This window comes from Anolis sagrei, chromosome 2, assembly GCF_037176765.1.
Source record: "Anolis sagrei isolate rAnoSag1 chromosome 2, rAnoSag1.mat, whole genome shotgun sequence".
NCBI classification, from domain to species: Eukaryota; Metazoa; Chordata; class Lepidosauria; order Squamata; family Dactyloidae; genus Anolis; species Anolis sagrei.
This window is the reverse complement of record NC_090022.1, coordinates 147,271,629-147,295,321: the sequence shown is the minus strand read 5'-3', so window position 1 is coordinate 147,295,321 and position 23,693 is coordinate 147,271,629. Positions and strand designations below refer to the sequence as shown.

General features: G+C 39.8%; 1 protein-coding gene across 2 annotated transcripts; it reads right to left on the bottom strand.

Annotated features, from left to right (window-relative positions):
• Window positions 1-1,290: 1,290 nt before the first annotated feature.
• On the bottom strand, window positions 1,291-23,599 carry DSN1 (DSN1 component of MIS12 kinetochore complex). 2 transcript variants are annotated; one of them, XM_060763858.2, is made up of 12 exons: window positions 23,464-23,599; window positions 19,497-19,533; window positions 17,498-17,558; window positions 16,008-16,373; window positions 12,911-12,984; window positions 10,709-10,781; window positions 9,720-9,807; window positions 9,320-9,379; window positions 7,594-7,665; window positions 5,137-5,284; window positions 3,251-3,338; window positions 1,291-2,665 (listed from the first exon to the last, which is right to left on the bottom strand). In XM_060763858.2, the coding sequence occupies exons 1-12, from the start codon at window positions 23,490-23,492 to the stop codon at window positions 2,568-2,570; spliced, it is 1,194 nt and encodes a 397-aa protein (XP_060619841.2). In that variant the 5' UTR covers window positions 23,493-23,599; the 3' UTR covers window positions 1,291-2,567. The 2 variants fall into 2 exon arrangements, with proteins under 2 accessions (XP_060619841.2, XP_060619843.2); XM_060763860.2 differs by having other exon boundaries at window positions 23,399-23,473.
• Between the last annotated feature and the right edge of the window lie 94 nt (window positions 23,600-23,693).

Below are 23,693 nucleotides of genomic sequence, written 5' to 3'. Positions count from 1 at the left end.
TGTGGCCCCATTTCTTAAGGTTGGCTCTGCATCTCGTGGGGCTAGATGCAGCTCTCTAAGGTCATTAACTTGGCCTCGGCCCAAAACTTGAGACATAGGGTCACCCTAAGTCTCAAATGACTTAAAGGCACACAACAACAATCCTGATTAACTTGAATCTCTCATCAGCCAAAAGCAGGTCCACATTTCCTATTGAAAGACTAGTAAGTATATGTTGATTCTTAATTTTAAATATTTCATTGTTTTTTCATGCTTTTTCGTAGTACAAATAAGATATATGCAGCATACATAGAAATTCGTTCATGTGTCTTTCAAACTGTATTCTGGCTCCCAACAGTCTGAGGGACCGTGAACTGGCCCTCAGCTTAAAAGGTTAGAGGACCCGTTTTAAAACAATTTGGTCCTTGAATGGATTACAGAAACTTGGCATTGTTTTTTCCACATTTCACAGATGAAACATCAAAATGTAGTCAAGAGATTAAAAGCTATCAATGAGGCAGAATATACATGAGTTAAGACAGTCTGCAGTAGCTTGCTTTTTCCTGAGCCTCTAGGAAGGGCAAGATTTTCCTGGGCCTCTGGAGCCCCATGTAATGCAGTTAAACTGCCCTATGAAACTGCATTATAAAGCAGTGTAGATGGGGCCTGAGAAGAGCTCTCCTTTTTCACTCCACAAGTTAATTGAGGGCTAAATATTTATTCTCACCCTACAAGTTAAGCTGAGGACAAAGTGGGAGGAGGTGAAAGAAACCAGGACATTGTAAAAGCAGCTGAAAAAGTGGGATGACAGAGGATTAATCAGTTCTATCCCTATTAGACCAGAACAGTTGTAGCATATGCACTGTCAGTGGAAAGTCTGCAAAAGACCACTCTTAGCTACATTTTGGGGCAGGTCCTACTCACATAGCTTCTTCTTATGGACTCTTGTAATCCAATAACCCAAATTCACCAGAAAACAGCAAACATACAAGCGACACACTTAGGATAAGCGTAAGATCTAAGTAGTATTACCAAAGCATTCTCCTCCCTGGAGATCCTAAAAATTTCATCCTCTTCCCATAGAACAATACTTTACCAAGTTGCTGCCTGTTCAAAAAGTGTACTAACTTTTGCCCTCATCTATCTGTCCTGTGTAGTGCGGCCTAAAAAAAAACATTCACTTTGATCGAGTCCAGAGCATAACACTTGTAAAATAAAAGAACTCCATGATATAAAGTGTGGTCTTATACAACTAATGGCAGTTGAGCCAAAATACACATGATGCAACCCTGCAGTGAAACACTTTAACCATAACTGCAAATACGTTTATTTTAAAATAGAAACCAGAACACCAAAGTGCATGAGGCAAGATACACAAAATATCAGTGTACAAACACAGAGCTTCTACTGTTTCAGGTAGGAGTACAAACATATTCATAAAACCTTTCTCAGTCCAGAATAATGATATTTTGTTCAATTATTGTATTATTGCAGCAAGAATAGTTCTGGCAAAAAAATGGAAACAGAAAGAAGTAGCCACTAAGGAAGAATGGATAAACAAAATCATTGAAATTAAAGATATGGATAAATTGACCTTTGCACTAAAGGATTCATATGGAAGACCAATGAAAAAAACAGACTGGAAGTTATTTGAGGAATATCTATTAGTACATAAAGCTAGACAAGACACAAAAGAAGAGGAAGAAGCAATTTCAGAAGAAAGAAAGATGTAAAAAAAAATGGAACCAGAGAGAAGAAGATTGAGGAAGTCAAAAAACCCTTTTCACAATCTTCACCCCTCTCTTCCCCCTCCCTCTCCAGATCCCCTTTTTCTTTCCCCAACCCAAGCAACCCCTTCCACAACCAACACTAGTCCTGGACCGGCCCCACTTTTACCCCCTCTTCCCGACCCCCCTTCCCTATTCTACCCCACCTTCAATCCTAAAACCTCTTACTTTTAATTATACAATTGTAAGAAAACTTAATAAAAATTATTTTAAAAAATAAAACCTTTCTCAGTGACAGCTCAATAGAGATTTGTGTCATCTTCATCACTCTGAAGATCATTTGCCTTCTGCTTATAGCATAGTTGAATAAAGAGGAAGGGTCCTCAATAGTTGCATCCAATGTTTACTTCTTGGATAACTTTGGTTCTTGGATAAGATACAAAAGCCAAATGTTCAAGCTCCTATTGCCTATTCTTTTTGAAATTGTGAAAGAAAAGAAAACCCAACACTCAAATACTATGCTGTTGTATGGTGGAATTAGAATTTGAGTAAAGGTTATTTTCTCTGCTATATTCTACCAGTCCAAGTGCATTGTGTTTGCCTAGTGGAGCCACAAAGGATGAGCTGAGAAAGAAGAATTTTCATCTTATTTGTTTCCAAAAACAGAGACATTGTCAATCAAATATCTGACCAAAAAGTACTGGTCAAATATTTTTTGAATGTCCCTTTGTCCAGCTCAGGGGCAAAGGCATAGCTCACAGCAAGCAGAAGAAAAAGAGTAGAGCAGGAAAAGAGTACTGAGAACCAAGCAACAGTGAGACCATATCCAAGCCCACAGCTGGGACAGGAATACGACTGCCTCTACCGATCTGGAGGCGGAAGTGAAGCTAGCTTCGTCTGGAAGAGCCGGAGCAATTTCCGGGCAGGTGAGTTTGTGTATCTATTGGAAGCCTTCAATGCTGAAATTAAAAACAAGTTGTTAAGTGATTCTAGTCCCTTGCCTGATGAAGACAACAGTATTTTTTAGTGTACCACATCCATGCTAAAGGTTTTGACCTGCAGGCCTTCACATCCCAAGCTCATCTGTCCTTTCAATTAAACTACATGAAGAAAGCATCCTTATGACTTGAACCACAACCCATCTCAATTCCTTGGTTACCTCTCTTCAGGAAGCCTGACAATGAAATGTTATCACACTATTTACCAAATTCCCTTTCAGTTTCCGAATGCCTTTTAGCTTCTGCAGTTAACTTCACCGGTTAATGCAAATCTAGCTATCTTGGGGGGGGGGGTGCAGAATGAGTAATCTATTTTCATACATTTTGACACCTTAGTTAATACAATTTAGAATAGCCATGACCACCGCACCACATTACTATTCATAATCTTCCTACCTAAAGTAATTGGTGTGGGGGTGGGGGGAGTAAAGTTACGAGTCCAGTAGGCATAAACTGGAAAAAGCGTAAAGAATTGATTTTGTTATTGTGTTTGCTATTCTATTCAGTTTCCCCTAGTGCAAAAGAAGAAACTGTTCCATGGCTTACCAAATTGTGCTGATAGTTGCTGAAGATACAGTGCAATGTCTTCCTTATAAACATGACACACCTTGATTATTTGATTGATTTCATCCAGCTGAGGATACATACATTTTCAAATGAGAAGCCAACAGAGACAGTTTGGTGAAAAAGCTTCAGTGGAGACACATTTTTCCCATTATAACTTGTGAATTTTGAATTCCGATGGGTAGATTTCTCTCACTTCCTGTTGTCTCAGCCCCATTCTAAACTATGAGTAATTTGTAAGTCAGATATTTGTAACTCAGGGACTGCCTATACTGCTATTTAACCTGTATGTTAATCCAATGTCTCTTCTAATAACTTCTAGAACTATTTTGGAAGTTCAGCAAACAGATGCTAGCCTTCATCTTTATGCAATTTGAGCCTTAATTCTGAGCACTGTTTAACTCACAGCCACTGAATATCATTCAAGAAACCACAGATCCTGACTGGAAGTGATAGCTGTACACAATCTATTCATTTAGTGCTATCGACTCTCTAGGAATCCGTTAATTCCTTCAGTGTGAGTCTATGGGCATCATCCAGTGGAAGGTGACCAAATTCCTACAGAAGTGTGTTCTCCCAGGTTAAAAAAATACCGTCTTTTATTTGCTTTTTTTGTTTGTTTTTGTTTTGGTTTTTTTTTTTGGGGGGGGGGGTTAACACAAAGAGCCTTTCATTCACTTCTGCACCTAGGGATGTTACTCTGACCTATCTGGCACAATCATAACCAAGAGGAGACACGACGATGAGATTCACTTTGTACCATATTACACAGAGACATAAAAGCTGATGATGCCTTCCATCTCTTCTCAAAAACCACCTATAGACTTAGGCCCCTTCCCCACAGTTGTAGAAAATCCTCATTGAACTGGATTATATGGCAGTGTGACTCAGATAATCTATTTTAATGCAGATATTGTGGATTATTTGCCTTGATATTCTGGTTTATATGGCTGCGTGGAATGGTCCTAAGGATGTGATCATTTCTGCAAACACCTTTTCATGTTTTCTGCAATATAAAAATATTTCAGGAGGTTCTTGTGCCATGCTGAGATCATCCAATCATTTGTTGTTGTTGTTTTAAAAAACTATCTTTGGTTTCAATAGTCTGAGAATAAATTGGAGCGAAGAGTCAGAGGTATAGAACACGACAGTCCAGGAAAGGGCAAACATTGACTTTGGACTGTTATTCATCCCATATCTCTAATGACTTCACATACTGGATGATGGTCTGATTACATTTTTAAAACACCCAATAATCAACAGTCTCTACAGCAAATAAAGAAGTAGAATATAATAAAACAAATGGTACAACCTGAAGATATCAGCAGGAACAAACCAGTCTAAAAACATAAAAGCACTGATGTTCCTAAATATCATGAAATACTAGCCAACTATTTAATCCTTTAGAATTATCTTCTCAACTTCCTAAACAAGATGCATTGTTGGTGAAGCAGTCGAAAGCTTTACTCCTAAATCAATTGCTTGTTCAGTGTGAGTTTTAATAATAAAGGCTATTAGGATTTTTTTTTCTTTTGCTTTCATTCAGAATTCCAAATTCCTCACTTACTGCCCCCCTTACAGACCTTTGCCTCTTGTAGGCAAACACTGAAAGTCTTTCAAGTGTGCAGCTCCTCTTCACTCATCCTGTTATGGCTTTTCTGGACTCAGTAAAAATTTCCTTATATGCTCCACCTTCCTTGTTTAAAGCTTACCTTGCCCATTTATTACTGGAGAGGCAGCTCCTTTGACAGAGGTCTAGAAATCACTTGCCCCATTAGAAGATGCTCTTTAGCAGCTAGAGCAGCAACCTAGCTGGAGGCAAGCCTTTTTCTTCTCCCTGACTATAAAAATTCAAGATTCACCCTCACCACTCTCTCTATGTCATATAAGACATCTCCTTGACGATCCACTATTTTCTGGTAATCTGGTTTGGTTTGAAGCACATGAGCCTGGGATGTCCCAAGGTAGCTTGAAGGGTCCTCTGGTCCTTGCTTGAGTTCACACTGCTGCAGTTGCCTTAAGGACAAAAAGGTACATAGTCTATTGTAATAATTTGTTATGAAGAAAATGTAATAGTAACAATAATAATACATTTAGATTGCAAGTCTCAGCAGTCCCCTCTAGCTAGGAATGATGGGATTTGCAATCCAATAAAATATGTTGGGGCTTATGCTGTTGCACCCAAGCTGCTTTAAATGTCTTTAGTGCTAACGTGTCTTAACTTTCTATCAGCTTGGGGGGGGGGGGGATGCTGGTTTGCCTTCCTGTTTGAGCAAGGAACCCCGAAGAATCAATGTTCACATTACTCCTTTAGAGAAATGGTAGCAATTTATTAATTGGTCTTGGGCCTATCTCCACCCAGGCACTATCTTGATTTCCCCGCAACAAAATCCATACTTAAAAGTAACTGGTTGTTCTTGAAGTCACTGCTAGTGGATAATTCTGTAGATGAAGGACACTTTCTCTTGTAAAGGGGCCTCTGGGGCACCCAATGCCCAAGGTGATCAGGCCAGAGGTTGAGAGAGCAGCTCTCTCTTAGCGAGGCCTGGCACCTTGCTGAAGGCGACAGAAACTCAACAGGTTGCCACTAACCAGCGGTATATCAGTATAGTCGAAGGAGTTCCCAGAATAGTAGTGGTTACTGGCTTGAAAGGGCCTGTCCAAGCTTGGATCTAGCTGTGACCAACGATACACACCAAGATTCCCTAGTGGTAATTAATCTAAAATGGCTCCCTTTCCCTAGGCAAAAGTGCACGCAAACTTACTGATACAAACCAGGAAGGGTTTTCTTAAGCTCCACCCTCATAAAGCTAACAGGAAAATGGCTACTCCCAAGCTGTGGGTGAGACAGCCTAACAAATGAGCTGGGATCTATACAGTTTCATCACAGGGCTAGGGCAATTCCACCCCCATTCTGTCCCAGTGATCGTAACAATGCAGACTTCCAGATATTGGTAGGCTATAACTCCCAACATAACCAAATGCTGAGGAATGCTGGGAAGTGCAGTCCAGTAAATGGAGGACCAGGGAGTTTCTAAAAGCTGCATCCTATCATTCCCAAATAAAAGGTTGCATATATTGTTGGGACCACAACACTCAACTAATCAAGAGTGGGGCATTATTTGCATCTCTGTGAGGAACACAATTTCTTAGATATTACTCTTCTTAAATAATAAACACAATGAAATTTATACAAAAATGCACAGCAAAGAAGATATGCAAACATAGTTGGCAAATGTATTGATTTATAATTACGCATACAAACATGGAGTATAGACCACACACTGTCCATAAACAAATCCTTAAATGCAAACCTGCAATCTAGAACTCCTTCATGAAAGGCAGGAACAGATGGATAGCTGTGTTATAGCTATGCAACAAAAGTTGGAACCCCAGAAGCAGAAGGCAGAAGTGAGAATACAGTTTGGCTACACAGGCAACCAAAATACAGTATTTCACCCATTGCAATCGGGCTACAGTGAGTTCATGGCCAAGGAGATATTTCAAGGAAGACCTTTCTTAGCATACACTATTTTATACATGCACAGTTTTAACAGACCAGATCCAAGTATCAGTAGTCTTTAACCACAAATAGACTGGGGATAGGAGGATCATGCCCTACTTCCTTTTATTAACACAAATATATGTCAAATAAAACATTTAGAATTTAAATGGGATGTTGATAAATCATGGGATCTCTTTTTGGCATTACATTACACTGGCAAACACGCATTTTGTGACTCAAATGTTAGACCTGTTTTGGTTGTATTTGAACTGCTGATTCTAAAAATGACACCAATTTCCCCTTATCAGCTCTAGTTTTTGTGATATAGAACATATGTTATATATCACTTTTCATCTGCTCACCCATAGAAAACCATGACAACCACATCTAAGAAACTAGAACGGATGTGGGCTATCCAATGCAATGTTCTGAATCAGCACACCAAATAACCCCAAAACAGGCCTAAAAATCAAGATACCAAGATTTTTTTTGTTGGGCTGTGTTATTATTGCTTTGCTGCTTGTACAAATCGCATATTCCCACAACTATTACTACTACTACCTCATTTAAAAAAAAATCTCAATGTTCTCCAGCATTCAAGTTTACACTGATTTGACACAAACCATGCTGAATATGCAGCTGTCTCCCAGCAAGCCAGGGTGAGAACCTCCTTGCCTCTTTCCCAGCTGCACAGTCAGAAGAAGGCCTAGAATGGTTTGGCCAAGGCACCACAACTGCTTCTTTGGAAAGATGAAATGATCAGGAACAGACCTAGCTTCTATAATTGATACGTTTTAAAATAGATAGATAGTATTCTAACCTGGCCACATCCTCAGCATTTTTCTGATAACTGTGAAGCACTTCATCCCAAGCATGACTTTCCTCAGACAACCTGTGAAAGACAAGAGACCAAAGGTTAGTTCCATATTAGAGTGCTTTAGTAATTCCAAGGCACTACTTTTGTTATCTTTTTGAGGAAGAGTGGAAACTGAGTTTCCATGCAAGCTCTTGGTGGACAATTCTATGATCTAGTAATGCTCTTTTTCTAGATTTGCTCTGAGGCTTGTTTCTTCCCAATCCAACCACTCTGTATAAGATAGATGGGTAGGCTTTGTTTTGACTAGCTTGGCTGTAGCCACAATTGTTCACAATTAATTACTAGTTTCCTACTGCCACATATCATGTTCCTGATACCTTAAGACTGAAAACAGATCATACTTCTTCCTGATGGAAGTTAGTCTCTCTCTTTCCCTCTCTCTCTCATACACACACACAGAAGGGGGATTGATTATAGGTTCTGCTATTGCAGTAATCATGGTATTGCTAACTGGAATGAACAACAGGTTAGTAAGAAACAAACAAAAAAGGCGGGAGGTATCTGTTGTTGGTAATAGAAACCTTCTACAAGCCTCCTATACTAGTTATTTGTTAATGTATGTAAATTACATTACTTACTATATTGTGCGTATATATTGGTATGCAGTTTTCCCCTTAACTCTGTGTTATTAGAGGTTGTGGGAGAGACTACAGACCATGTGACCCTGATCTTAGAATGTTCAGAGTGAGACTCCATTTAAGAATGCATTTGAATCAGAAGGCAGTTGGAGTCAGTTGAGTCAGTTAGAGCAGGAGTATAGTCAGTATGCTGCAGTGAGATGTCAGAGTATAAGTCTGTTTGCATCAGAAGTACTGTACAGTACATTATAGTGCAGTTTGAAGTATTATTCAGTTAACATGAAACCAATAAGAAATGTATCTATATGTTAAATACAAGAAGATTGTAAGTAAATCAACTATGTTAACTTTTAACGAAGATTACTCATTTTTGGTCTCTTGAGAGCATGATTTGAAAGCAATATATCTTATGGGAGAGTAGATTATTACTTTGGGCAACTGAAAATAACACTTTTGAAGATCTGCTATATATTTTATGCATTGGCATATCTTTTTCCTAAGAGTTCAGAGAGATAACCAGGTATATCAATCTAACAGCTGAGAAGCCTAAATTGCCTTGCATGAATACTAGTGGAGATTTACCACTAAGGAGAAGATTGACTCAAGTGAGTTTTTAACTCTTCTCGGGATGATCCTACTTTACAAAAAGGTTCCAGTCTCTGACGAGGACATGCCTTTCCAAAAGGTTATAATTTTTCCAAATAGTATGGATGCCAATTAATTTCCAAAAGGGTCATGCTTCCAAAAGCCTGTGGAAATTCCTGGTTTTCCCAATATGTGTCTCAGATAGAGACAGAATATTAAAACCTGTAGCATATTTACTGCTGCTACCTAGTGCATCTGTACCTGGCTACTACAGCATTGTTTGCACTAGCATTCCCTTCAGGACAAATAACATCAAAGCAGTGTTTTATGAACAGTTTCGTGTACAATAAATACATATAAAAAATTAATGGAGCACAAACACTATGATAGAGCAGGACTAAACACCACTAATGGAACAAGAGCCCCTAGTATTTATACTCCATTGGAAGCCATTAATAGAACTTTTATAATATTATTAAAGATGGCAGGCTTCAGCTACATCTTACCTGGCCATTTTCTCTTTTAAGACAGATACTGATGCCTCAAATACAGGATCCGGCTTACACCTAAAAAACAAAAAAACTCAAATGATGACAAAATTATGGCAGAAACTTACTTATACTGTAATTTCTAATTGGTCATATCCCATTTGTTCTCTAGCAAAGCAGCTTGCATAAGTCACATGCGCAGAAAGTGAAGAGGACCACATGTGCTCTCTTTAACAAAGTTACAAAACTGGGTACTGCTTGCAGACCATTGGCTGAAGTCAAGCTCAAAGGTCACAAGTTCAAATGGCACCTTCCTGTTAGGAAGTGAAACAAGCTGTTTACCCACTTGTTAAGGAAAATTTTGTTTTGATCACGCACTGCTCTAGAAATGAAGTAATTAAAGGAAAATAGTCATTACACTCTGTTATCTTCAAAGCATTTTTGCAGAGTTCCATCTAGCTGCAGTTTCCTTGTCCAGAATCTCAACTCTTCTGATAACTTGTTGACTGAAGAAAGATATAAAGAGAAATTGCAGGAAACACCATATAACAGACTACTTAATATCACTTACGGTAATTCATTTCTAATTGGATCCCAGGAAGCTGGGAAGTTTATTCAGAAACAGCAATAAGATGGTCAGTAGTAGATGATAAATATCTCTTAAAGGTCAGTTTGCTATTATGGATTCTTTTTTTCCAGAAGGGATGCCACAAGGTCTGTTTCAGCAGAAGCATAAACAGAGCTATGACCACTTAAGTACTAGTCAATGAATTGTAGCAGAAGTTTTATAGATACTGCCCACTTCATAACGTTTTGCTCTTTAAAATGCCACAGAACCATCTATTATTTGCAATTTGCTTCCAATGCATGCACCACAAGGACCTGGCAAGCAGAGAGCTGATTCTATATGTCAGAAGTAAAATACACATGGCTCCAAATCCCAGTATTGCTAGTAAAGAGCTCCAGATGAGATTTTGAAGACTCATGGCCAATTTAGAGAAGACAATACAGAGCAAATAGATCGACACATAAGGAAGTATCACTTGCCTGACCATGATATGCCTTGACTATTACTTCCCCGAGGTCACCAAATAAGAACCAAACTCTGGCTTCCAAAGTCATACTTTAATGCTTGCCTGTATCTGAGCTTTCTACAATTACAGATAAGCTCTTTAATGTACCTTGCTTGTTTAAAAAGGTGTGGTGATAGCAAAATTAAAACAGAATCAACATTAATGGCAACATAACCCACTGGCCTAACTCAGTCCGGGAAGTTGTAAGCCTCTGCCTTCCCAGTTTCCCTGCACAAACAGATTTCAGCTCAAGTGGACCTTTACTAAACTGATCTCCCATGTAATATTTCAACAATGCCACAATTATTTGCTGAAATAAATTGATAAGACTTACCATTTTGTTCAAAAGTTTCACTATTAAAGCTGTCAGTTTCTCTTAAGGAGCACTTGAGTTTGTGGGCAGCATACTGGGTGGGGGAGAAGAAAAAGGAAAAGTTCCCATTTGTGAGTAGCATTAAAAACAAATGATCTTCAAGACCAAAAATTAGATAACTTTTTGCAAGGACTACTGAAAAGAAATGAAATAAATGAAATAACACCAGAAAGAAGTTACTTCTGGTGTGAGAGGAAAATGCAGCTATTCAAAACAGTGGTAGATGCGAAGGTTCTAGAAAAAACATAACGTATTGATATGTCCCTGCCTTATAGAGCCTGAAATCGAAATTAGCTCATTGAACAAAGTTACAAAGCCCATTATTTATTTATTTAAAACATTTATATTCCGCCCTTCTCACCCCGCAGGGGACTCAGGGCGGAGCACAACATATATACAGCAAACATTCAATGTCGGGGCATAAACCATAAATATATACAAACATTAAAATCATTTATATTCACATTAAAAGTTGCTTAAAAACCATCTCAGGACACTATTTTGCCTCACTGCACTGCCCCAAAGGCTTGGTCCCACAGCCAGGTCTTCACCATCCTTCTAAAGGACAGGAGAAAGGCGGCTGATCTGATATTGCCGGGAAGGGAGTTCCATAATTTGGGGGCAATAACTGAGAAGGCCCTGTATCTCGACCCCAGCAAGCACACCTGTGATGGTGGCAGGACTGAGAGCAGGGCATCCCCAGATCTTAATTTCCACAGTGGTTCGTAAAGGGAGATGCATTCAGACAAGTAAACTGGGCCTGGGCCGTTTAGGGCTTTATAGGCCAAAGACAGCACTTTGATTGTGCCCATAGCAAATAGGCAGCCAGTGGAGCTGGTGCAACATAGAAGTTGTACACTTCCTGAGAGCCATTCCTGTTAGCAATCTGGCTGCCCTTCGTTGGACCATTTGAAGCTTCCGGACAGTCTTCAAAGGAAACCCCACGTAGAGCGTGTTGCAGTAGTCTATCCTGGATGTAACAAGAGCATGGACCACCGTGCACATAAATTGCCATCTTACACTGATGAAGAAGCCAATTTAGAGTCATGATAGAAGCAGTCTGGCATCATTTGTTTACTACCGGAAACATAGATAGAATTTACACTATAATAACACCATGAAACAAAAACATGGGATAGATAGGAGATTGAAGAAAGAATGAGCATTTTAAAAAAACTACTGCTTTTTCTATCATTCTTTTATCAAATACTTGGGGGAGGAAATAAAATACAAGACTCATACAAAACAACTCTGTGCAGAAGTTAATACTTTGCATGTTTTAAACTGTATCTATGTGTTTGGGTTAGCTACAGTAACACTGGAGCAGCCTATTTCAGAGATCCTCAGTCAGCGTTACCATGGAGACCAAGGCAAGCTGGCAGAAGGAGTGGGAGGAGCCAAGTGGAGAGAGTTTTGAAAACAGACAGTTGGAGAGTCAGTTAGGAGTTGATTTGGTATCTGAGAGGAGTAAAAGAGTGGAAGTGAAGAGTAGAGTGGGAGAGTGAAGTGTGAAGCAAAGAATTGTGGCTTTGGGAAGCCTGAATAGCTACTGGAGGTTTCTCAGTCTAAGGAGGCTGAAAGGAGAAACATAGCCAGTTTTCTTTAGTCAAGGGAAAGGCTAAAGGATAAGCTTGTTAATTTGTTTGATCAAGGAAAGATCAAATAGGGAAGATATTCCTGTACTGAAACATTGTTTAGTAATAAGAGCTTCACCTCAGTAAGATACTGTGTAACCTGGAAGAGTGGAATGTTTAACTAATCAAGTATTATTCAAAGTTCTATAAAATAAGTTACAACTTGCAACCACACACTTTGTACTCAATAAACCAGTTACCTTTTGTTGAAGACAGTCTCATCTCCATCCATTCTGCGTCTGAATTGCCATATCTCACAGTAATAACTCATATCTCACGTTGGTGGCAGTTACCATAGATTACATATAACAATTGGCCTCCACTATACCAGTTGGTGGCAGAATTCAGAGAAATTAACAATAAATCTCTCTCTACTCTCCTGTCACACGACAGCACGTGTGCTATCTCCCCACTCTGATCACCTCCTCGCAAACTGCAAATAGGGTTAAGCTGTGGAAATGGCATAAAACATGTTGCAAAGCACAGCCAATAAGGAGCAGAAATTAGAAAGCCTCTTCCTAGGTCTTACCTGAAAACTGGAAAGGAGCAGAGCTGCCATTCTCTCAGTCTCTGGCAAGTCCAAGCTGATGGCTTTACTCAGCTCTGTAAGGTAAGCACAATGTCTCTTAAAATCTAATGACACTAACAGGCATTTTCAGATGATAAGATAGTTTCCTAACCACAACATAACTGGCTATTGAACTCCAAAGTAGCATGAGTTACCTGTCAAATACTAACTTTTAAAAGTTACATTTCAAAAATAATGTATCAGGTGAGAATGAGTTTGGGGGGGGGGTGATGTAGCGACTACAGGTAGAGTCACTCAAAATGCTAGGGACTGGAAGTATTTTAGATCTTGGAAAACTGGTATTTGCATATATGTATGCAATGAAATAGGTTGGAAATGGGATGCATGTCTAGACACAAAATTCATTGATGTTTCATATATACTTTATTCACATAGGCTGCAGGTAATTCTGTACTCAATATTCTTGGGTGGCAATAGGAGCACTCCAGTGCCATTGGTTTCTGCTGTTCAGACTAGAATTCTCAGGATCCAAGATTCTTCTTCAGGTGAGCCGCTAACCGCCTTTCCCATTCTCCAACAGTTTATTTCGTCCTGCCAAACCAACAGGCATGTTTGCCCTTCTCTGACCAACTTACAAGGCAAGAGTGTTAGTAAGGGTATGAAATAAGGACAGAAAGAAAAATACAATTTAGCAAGTCAAAGAAAATTTTCAGAAGGAGCTGAAAATTGACAGAAACAAGCTCCTGGTCTGAAAAGCTTAAAATAGTAGGCAAGGACAACAGAAAGTTGAAAGAGGGGACTAGACAGACAAGGAGTCCCTGCAAAGATGACAAAGTGGAGAAAAACAGTACTGTGGCAACAGTATTATCTCTGAGAACCATTATGGAAACTGTAGCTCTAAGACAATGGCTCAAAAATGGAGAACATCACAGAAGCAATGATATCTCTTTTGGTAAGTTGAAAATGCCATTTTCAAAACCTTATTTCCCCTTGGTTATTTATCCTTACTAACACCCTCACCTTATAAGCTTGTCAGGGAAGGGCAAACATCAGTGGTTGGTTAGGAAGGATAGAGAAAACTTTTGAAGAAGGGGAAAGGGGCTTAGCATCTCAAATGAAAAAAGTAAGACTTCAATCCGCCCAATTCTAATGGAAGCCAGGGGGTTAAACCCAAGCACAGTGGATTGCTCCTCCTGCCATCCCAGAATGAACCTTCATGGTAAGTCCAATTTCCCATATTAATAACTTTGTGCATGAAACAGTTTGTGTACCTTGAACCTGCAGAAAGCAAAGGAGTCACTATCATAGCCACCCATGTGGACAATTTGGGAGTATTTTGGAGTTCCAGATAAGGGATGTTTGAGCTACAATGTATTTCAGTTATTGTAAAGAACATTTTCAAAGACATTTAAAGCTAGTGTTTTGCTTTTTAAAAAAATAGTTTTATGGTATTCTCAATTCTAAAGATTTCAGTTTTGCATATTCCTTTCCCCCCTTATCTGATGTTATTTCTCACTTTGGTTTTTTTCCTCTTTCCTTCAAATTTCTTTTGAATATTACTTCAGTCCCTCGAGTATTTTAAAAATGCACCTTTTATAAGGAAGGGGGAATCTCTTATACATTTTGAATGTTTGCTCTCTAGAGGAAGGGCATACTTCTGACTCTTTTCTCCCATCTTTCAGATAGAAGAGGGGGGGAAATCTTCATCATTTTATTATCTGGGATTTTTAAGAACTGGAATACCCTCATAGGAAGTAAAGAATGATCAGCCCTGAAGCAGTGGTTCTAAACCTGTGGATCCCCAGGTGTTTTGGCCTACAACTCCCAGAAATACCACCCAGTTTACCAGCTATTAAGATTTCTGGGAGCTGAAGGCCAAAACATCTGGGGACCCACAGGTTGGGAACCACTGCCCTGAAGGGAACAAAAAGCAATTTGCTGTGAGTTTTTTAGGCTGCATGGCCATGTTCCCAAAACATTCTCTCCTGATGTTTCGCCTGCATTTGTGCCTGGTATCTTCAGATAATCTCTGAAGATGCTAGCCACAGATGGTGAAACATCAAGAGAGAATGCTATGGAAACATCAGGTGTGAATGAGTTGCGGAGAGGGGGGGGGGTTGATACATCCCAAAAAACACACAGCAGCCCAGTGATTCTGCCTTCAACAAAGAGCTATTTGTTGACGCCCACAGCTTTCAGCTGGAAGCATTACAGCATGAATACGAAGGATATGCAAATCCCATTGTGACTTTTTCCCCCAGACGGTCTGCAGGAACAAGCCTTAAAGCTCAAGAATTGGTAAGAAGGACATTATAGCCCACACTTTAGCACAGTGCAGGTGCAATGCTATTTTCCTCAGGCCCTTTCAGTTTTGAATTACGATTCCACTTTGAAATGTTACAGCAACATCCTACGAATCTGTAGATTTGTCGTTTAGAAGGGAGCCTTTGATATTCAGAACCAAAGAACTCCGCTAATACCTCTGACCAAACCACAAATCCCAGGATTATTTAGGGACAGCCATGCAATTGAAGTGAAATTCTTTAGTGTGTAAGGGTCCCTGGTATGCAAGAGCCAGACTTGGGTACACTTGGAAGGCATGAAGTAAGCAAATCAAGGGCTGAAATCCTGTTGGTTCATCTCAATTCACCGAAATGTATCAAGAGCTTCCTAGAAGATCCTGTCTCTGAATTGCATGTGCAGGAAATACCATATGTGCAATTTCACCGAGACCACGATGAATAATTAAAAGTATGAAGTGGTTCTCTGAGAATACCATTTGTGGTAAGCTTTGTAACATGAAATTATAAGGAATATAAGGAGGGGAGAAGGGAAATTATTGAAAAGAGGAGTAGAAAAAGCATGTTCTGAAGTAGGATCCCAATTCCCAAACCATATTGAGTATTAGATTTGCATTCGGCCTTTGAGAAATCAAGATGTAGCTGAGCAACAAATTTAATTTTCTCAAGAGAAAGCAACCTCCTTCAATGAAGGTCTCAAGCCTAGTTCTAGGGCCACAACAGTTTGTGGGCTTCTGCAACTACTGCATTCCCAGAAAGCCCTAGCTTGGCAATGAATCCATGTTGGAAATATCTACCAGGGACATCCAAATGAAGAGGAGGCAATGACTTTCGTCGATCTGTGCCCAGCTTCAGACTGTACCGACTCAAGGAACGTCGTGCCTCAGGTCGACTAGACAACTGCCCAAAGGTTGCATTAAATGAGGTGGAATCATTCCCTGTGTCAGAACCAGGAGTCTGTGGAGGTGCTTTTGTTGGGTCAGGGCCATGGGAATCCCCATTCTTCAGAGAGGGGCTTAGGTGCCCATCTTCCTTGCCAGTCTCTGCTAACAGTCCAGAGTGACAGGCTCTTGTCTCAACCTGGAGACCACAGCTGAAATTAGCAGGGTTTTCAGGTTTGTCAAAACATTCAGTCTCCATTTTCTCTTGGTAAAGCCCATTTCCTAGAATGAAGAGAGTAGGGAGAAACACTACACATCAAAACCAATTTATTGCAAAAGAGAAAATCAGTAGAGGCACAGTGACAACTCAAGAGAAATGAGTGTTGGATTTAACTTGTGTGCATAGCTATTTCTTGTTCCCAGCCAGAGCCTGCTTGGACCCATGCTAGAGACCTAGTACTTAGACACCTTGAAATAAATGTCCACTCCTTCAATAATGAAGGGATAGAAATTAGCCAGCGATGAGGGATGCTCTGAACTACAGTCCAACAACCCAAAACAATCTACCTTTGAAGCTGTGAGGAGCCAGTGAACAACTCACAAAATAATACAATGCAGAAACCACCGGAGACCCTCCAAAATGTATTAGATTATAACCCCCATCACTGTTAGCAGGTGATTGGTCATGCTAGGTGGGAATGATAGTATTTACAACCTGTTAGGCAAAGATGAACCAACCAGAACAATATTCAAAGTTTAAAAAATGTTTTTAAAAAAACCAAAATCGTGCAACCAGAAGCAACACACAATAGACTTAGAGCTCAAATTCTAGCAGGACAACAGCATTTTTAAAGTATCCCACAGAGAATCTGCCATAAGGGATTAAAAATACCGGTAAGAGGAGTCCTACAAAGGCTGCCATTCTGTTTGTTCATTACTTTTAATTCCAAAACACCCAAGTTTGAAAGCTAAAAATCTCTATAATAAAGGCCCTTCAACTAAGAAATGACAGAAGACAATGGTTGTAAGCCAAAGCCCAACAAATCCAAGACTAATAAACTATACAAGGCTTGTGTTTCTCCAATAAGAAATTTAACTAATTCAAGGACAGGGAGATCATAAATAGCTCTACCATAGATATAGATTATTCAGGTGGGAAACATCAAGTAGGTAGATAGCTCCTCGAGTCTTCCTTGATTAGCAAAAGAAGAATTATGCAAAGCACACTTACATGTAAATTACTTAAATTTGCATATTTTAGAGAGTTCAGGACATTAGCTTTTCTTCTTCTTATAAAAATAGCCAAAAAAATCAAGGCATAAACCCTCCTAGTGGGGGCAGTACAGCATCGATGAATGCATTGCTCATAAAAACAGTCCTCAATGCCTTCCTAATTATTTTTTTACCCTGTGCTTTAATGGAGGCTTTCCCATCTTCAAAGCAAGGCTGGTTTCCTGGAGAGGTGTTCTAAAACAGAAAATGAGTATTTCTTGTTAAACATTACAGATATCATCCAATCTTTTTCCATCTCATAGGGGAGATAAATCTGACAATAAAAAGGAATGATCTCAGTGCTTCTGCCTTGAAAGAGTCACAAGGTGACTTTCTTTACCTGCCAAAGAACATGTTTCCAATTCAATAGAACTCGGAAAGTTTGGCAATGAAGTACTTTCACACATTTATTTCCTCCTCCAACCAAGCATCCCATTCAGCCTTGAATGCCCCATGAAACTACTTGGCAGATCAGTTACGGCTTGCTTCCATATACAACATACAGAGAACCAAGTCCTCCCAAGTTCAATGAGGCCATAAAGAATTACAGTGTGAGATTACTATGTAAATAGATTTTTGAAATAGGCAAGTGATAGAGGATGGTCAAAAATGAACTGTGAAAACAACTGAGAGTTGGTTAGTCATCATGACATCAAATGTTGTTTCTATCTCATTATTAATTTTAAAAATTCTACATTTTTCTGTGAAACTACACTCCTCATGTGGTTTAGAATAGCACACACGAAACAGAAATCAAGCACTTTAAAGTTGTTCCATACAGAAGAAAAGGAAATAAAAGCCAACCTCCACAGTACCCAGAAAATGGAATAATGAGCAACGAAGTCACAAACTCGGGATTACTGATTCCACAAAATGCACATGTAGCAGACATGGTCAATCTTTAAGCCTCTGCAGTTACATTTAGTCAAACCTGTCAAGGAAGTGGTCTTAAGTCTAATTCTGATTTGGATAAGCAAGTTTTAAAATGTTAAACAGTGTAGAGTGAATGGACCCCATTTAAAAGAGCACTCCCAGGATAAGGAACTGACCCTGTTTGTGATAAGAAAAGAGATAGTCCAGAAGCCTTGGAGGAGCCAAAGACTGGGAGTCACATTTTGCTGGTCATGCAAACATTTTTTTCTGCTAGCATCAGGTGGGCAGGGTATGTTCCTATCTGTATGTGCAGATTCAATTCTTTTACTAATACAGGCGGCCCCCAAGTTACAAATATCTGGCTTACAAATGACTCATAATTAAGAATGGGGGTGAGACAACAGAAAGTGAGAGGAATCTACCCCTCAGAGGGGAAATTCACTCCTGGAAGAGTTTTCATGGGGAAAAGGTGGCTCCAATGAAGCTTTATCGCCAATCCTCATTTTCACAACCAGCCAAATACTGTATCTTCCGGCATATAAGACAACTGGGCGTATAAGACGACTCCCAGCATCAGATTTTATTTCAACTTGGTAATTTTCCTATTACTGTACCTCCTTCTCTGCCTCTCAGATCTCACACCTGCGCACCTGCACTGCTTCACGGCAGTCTTCAGGAGCAAGATCTGAGAGGCAGAGGAGGAGGTACGGTAATAGGATACAAGGGTGGGCCAGACAGGTAAAAGAGGTGTGTTTTAAGTCCACAAATCCTGATGAATGGATTTTTTTACCATACTTGTACAGTGTTGCCCTTAATGCTTTCACACAGTTGCTGCATATGGCAGGGACGTGGCCACTGCCATTTATGAGCTCCCCCCACAATATGCAGCAACCACAGATTCTCCAATCCAGATTGGAAGTTTCAGCACCTGCTCTATAAGACGACTCCCGGCGTATAAGACTACTCCCAACATATAAGACGACTTCCATGTAAAAGACTACCCCTGACTTTTGAGAAGATTTTATTGGGTTAAAAAGTAGTCTTATACGCCAGAATATACAGTAATATCTATTTATATGGCTGGAGTTACACTTTAAAATGGACCTGTTCTGACTTACATACAAATGCAGCTTAAAAACGAACCTACAAAACCTATCTTTTTTGTAACTTGGGGCCTGCCTGTAATTTATATACTTGCTGCAATGCAAATGACTGCCATCATTTTTCCTTGAAAATATTATTAGGCTACATTGTTATTACCTGCTGGTGCATGTTCTTTAGAAGGATGTCTTTTGCACTGAAAAAATATGATACAAATGGTTTAGTGAAGCTTTGAACCTACACCTCTTTCAAGTCAACATCTCATGCACAATTCCCCTTCCATCCCCATACCTTTCTCCGACCCTTCTCTTTCATTAAATTCTGTTCCCTTAACAAGATCTTTCCTACTTTTTATGTCTGTGCTTTCTCTTCCATGCTCACACCAGAAGTCAAATTTCCATAGAAAAGAAAAATCAATTTGGTGACAACTTACCACACTTTGTTATTCTGCTTTAAATAGTGATCCATGAGGCAGAAACCAATATATGCACTTTTTATTAGTGTACTCATTTGTAAATTCTTTTTATTTTATTTTAGGTTTCTATGTACAGTTTAGTTTTAGGGGTTTTTTTAGAAAAAGAATACTAAAACTAAACTAAAAATAATACAATATAAATATGGACTACTATATTTTACAGATATTTATGATCTCATTCTTTATCCATAATACCCAAACAAAACAACGTTGGTGACATTGTAAAAACAACATGTACTTATCAAACAAATAACTTTTGGTTTTTCTATAAGTCTTCCTCTTATGGAAAAAGAGACCTCCTTATATGGACAAGCCCAGTATTGATTTGTAACATTCTTAAAAATGTTCAGCAGCTTACCTGGGGGTTAAATACTATCCATTTGAACATTATTTTCAGTCCACCTTATCATATGTTGCCCAGCCCTGCTTTGTAAATGCAACACATAACTTTGAATTTGACTCTCTTTTCCTGCATGGCGGGGTATTGGTCTGGGTGACCTTTGTGATCTCTTCCAACTCTATGATCCTATGAATACTGAATATTTTCATTACAGGTTAAGCCTCTCTTGTCTAGAAAACTGAAAATCTCAAAAAACCAAAACATTTTGCCACCAGGGCAAGATGTGTTCAAGATGGCAGAAGGGCTTCTGTTTGTTCACCTCTCAAATCCCCAGTCTCTCCCTCCAAACCCATGCACAACACAGGTAGCAAACAAACAAGGAGAGAGACTTGAGGATCTGAGAGATGAAAGAGCAGAAGTGCCACAGCCTCTGTTTTAAAGGCAGAAGAGGAGGCTGGGAGCAAAGTTTCAGTTTCCCACCATTTCACTGAATTGTAGTTTCTCTCTAGCCTCACATCTCTTACACAACACAAGTAATGAACAAGAGACACAAGGTCGGTAAAAGAAGATAGCATGGGCACAAAGAGCAATTAAATGGCATATGTGCAGCGCCATTACGTATATGAGAATATAGGTATTCCAAAATTTAAAATTCGAAATGCAAAACATTTTTGGTCACAAGCATTTCAGATAAGGTAGGCTCAACTTGTAATTTGGAAGCAGACAATGGGGGGATGGTGGGAGGGCTGCTCATAAAGCTGAGATGCAAAACAGTGCTGCTCTGCTGATAACACACAAAGGACAGCCCCACGGGACTGTGGCTCACGACCAAAGGATCATGTGCATCAATGGTTCTTCTTCTTCAAACCCAGCCATGAGTGCAGAACAGCAAAAGAGGCAAATATGCCAACCTCTTTGCACCTGAAGGGTATCAGACACTGTTGAAACAAGTAATTATAAGGTTCAGGATTTATTTAAGATAGCCCTTCTATCTTAGCTAGCAATATTCTGAGCAGTGGCTTAGATGCTACTCTAATCTCCTATAAACTAACATCACTTGTAACTGATCTTAATGCCCACCAAAGCATTGGAGTACAGAAATTATTATTATTAAACAAGAGGCTTTTTAGGTATTATTGTTTACTGTGTGCTAATATACAACATATAGTACAAATTATACTTGATAAGCCTGCAAACTCAATATAGAAAACAAAGACACATAGAAACACACAGAACATAATGTCTCTGGAGCAGAACACAGTATAATTCTCAACTATTTTACCTCTCTCATAGCGTAAGTGAATCTGATATTTTTCCAGAGAAAAAACTGTATGGTGGGTTTTATCAGACCTTTTATTGTATCAGTAGCTTAAAGTACAAAACTATCAAACCACATTCAAAGATACGATTTTGTATTACTAGTAACATTTAATACCTAATAAATAGGCCTTCTGTAACAAGGTACTGCAAGTTTCCTGTCTTCGTATTTAATGCTTTTACTAGCTTTTATATTCTGGAGGTTAGACCTCTCATTCTGTTACCTCCTAACAAGGTTTGTCATATTTTGTTTAATTAGCAAAATGGGATTATAAGGTAAATCCTGATGTCCAGTGTCTGTGATACACTCTGAAGATTGACATACTTTTTTTCTGCAAATAAATATAGGTTAGCGGGGGGGGGGGAAGCATACTTTATCTTTCAGGCCTCATACTTTATTTCACAAACCCAGTGTATGCAAGCTGGTGGACCCCTCCACTAAAAGGGTTAATCTGACTTTCACAGCAGTGTTCTTTGGCTCTGGGGAATATGTAACAAAATTTGGGGGGAAAAATCTCTTCCTGCTTTGAATATGTTATTTCTTGTTTAATTGTACAGTACTTACTTTCAAAGTAGTTGTTATACTTCAGAAACTTCGTTTTTGTGACTGCCATAAACTATGTGGAATTGGTGGAGACGCCATGAGATATTCATTGAAAAACTATAGCAAAATGTGCTGTTTTTGCAGCCTAATAAACATTTTTCCATGTTTTTATTGTAGAACCAATTAGGAAATGACATTTATAACCCAAGAACAAAAATTGTGTTGCATTGTGTAATCAATAACCAATGGCCTCATTTGGATGCAGGGCAATTTGGATCTCTGCATGCTTCCTAATTCCTCACTAGAGCAGGCTGAGAGGAGACACAGTAGCCATATGTAAAAATTGAAAAAGATGTCACCTTGGGGAAGGAACAAGCTTGTTTTCTGCTCCTCCAGAGATTAAGACCCAATGGAGTAACGGGTTCAAATAGCAGGAAAGCATTAGAAAGAATTTCCTGATAGTAAAAGCTGTTGGGTGCTGCAATATGCTTCCTCAGAACTTGGTGGAGGTTTTAGGCAGAGTCTGGATGGCCATCTGTTGAAGGAGATTTGATTCTGTGCTCCTGCATGGCAAAGAGTTGGATTGGAGTGCTCCAGTGGCCTCTTCTGACTCACAGTGGTTCTCAACCTGGGTTCCCCAGATGTTTTTGGCCTACAACTCCCAGAAATCCCAGCTAGTTTACCAGCTGTTAAGAGTTGAAGGCCAAAAACTCTGGGGACCCACGGGTTGAGAACCACTGCCCTAGGACTCCTTGGCCCCTCCCACAGCTGAATAAAATCCACCTCTATCTGCTTTGAACTGGGATATATGACAATGTGGACTCAGATAACTCAGTTCAAAGCAGATCTTGTGGGATTTTCTGCCTTGATATTCTGGGATATAGGGCTGAGTGTAAGGGGCCCTTGATTCTAAGTTTGAAAGAAAGAAGGAAGGCGCCTTAAAGACCAAGATTTCTTTTTTCATGCTGAATAAAGTCAGAAGGTTGGACTAGGTGGCCTTTGGGGTCTCTTCTTAGGTTTATGGTTCTGTAGCACCGCAATCCTAGAATGGCGCTCTGCTCCATTCTCTGTTTTCTGTCAGGAAGCCTGAGGGGGGCACAGCGACCTGAAAGCACACAGCCATCCCCAGTTTTTCCACTTCCCTCCAGAAAGAAGACAGAGAACATCCCTGCTTAACACGGAGCGCATCTACACTATGGGGTTAATGCAGTTTGGACACCGCCTTAAGCGCCGTGGCTCAATGCTACAAATCCTGGAAGTTGTGACAAACTCTTGAGCCTTCTCTGCCTCACCAAACGACATCTTTTATTATGCCATACACCCGTTACAGCGGTGTCAAACTGCGTTAATTCTACAGTTTAGCTGCACCCACGGTTGCCATTCGCCTGGAAAGCGACGCTCCCTCCTAAGCGGGCCGCTCGGTCAACAAGGCCCCGCGGAGTCCCCTCACCTCTGGCTTCCCTCCTTCTCCGCTTCCATTTCTTCTTCTTCGCCGCCGAAAGAAGACGAAAAATCAAACTAGCCCGCCAAGGCGCATGCGCACTAAGAGCTCACCAGCCCTTGGCCCCATCGCCTTCTGGGAATCCTTTCTCAAGGCTTTGTTTACAACTCTTGCGCATGCGTAGTCTCCTCCCCCCTCTCTCTCCGCAGAGCCGGCGGCCCATAGAGGTACAGCCGCTT

Coding starts and splice junctions, on each gene's coding strand:
- DSN1 (XM_060763858.2), bottom strand. CDS start 23,492: ATGGAAGCGGAGAAGGAGGGAAGCCAGAG. Junction 19,534..23,463: donor GAGAAGGAGGGAAGCCAGAG/GTGAGGGGACTC, acceptor ATATTTTTTCAG/TGCAAAAGACATCCTTCTAA. Junction 10,782..12,910: donor TGCTCCTTTCCAGTTTTCAG/GTAAGACCTAGG, acceptor TCCCCCACCCAG/TATGCTGCCCACAAACTCAA.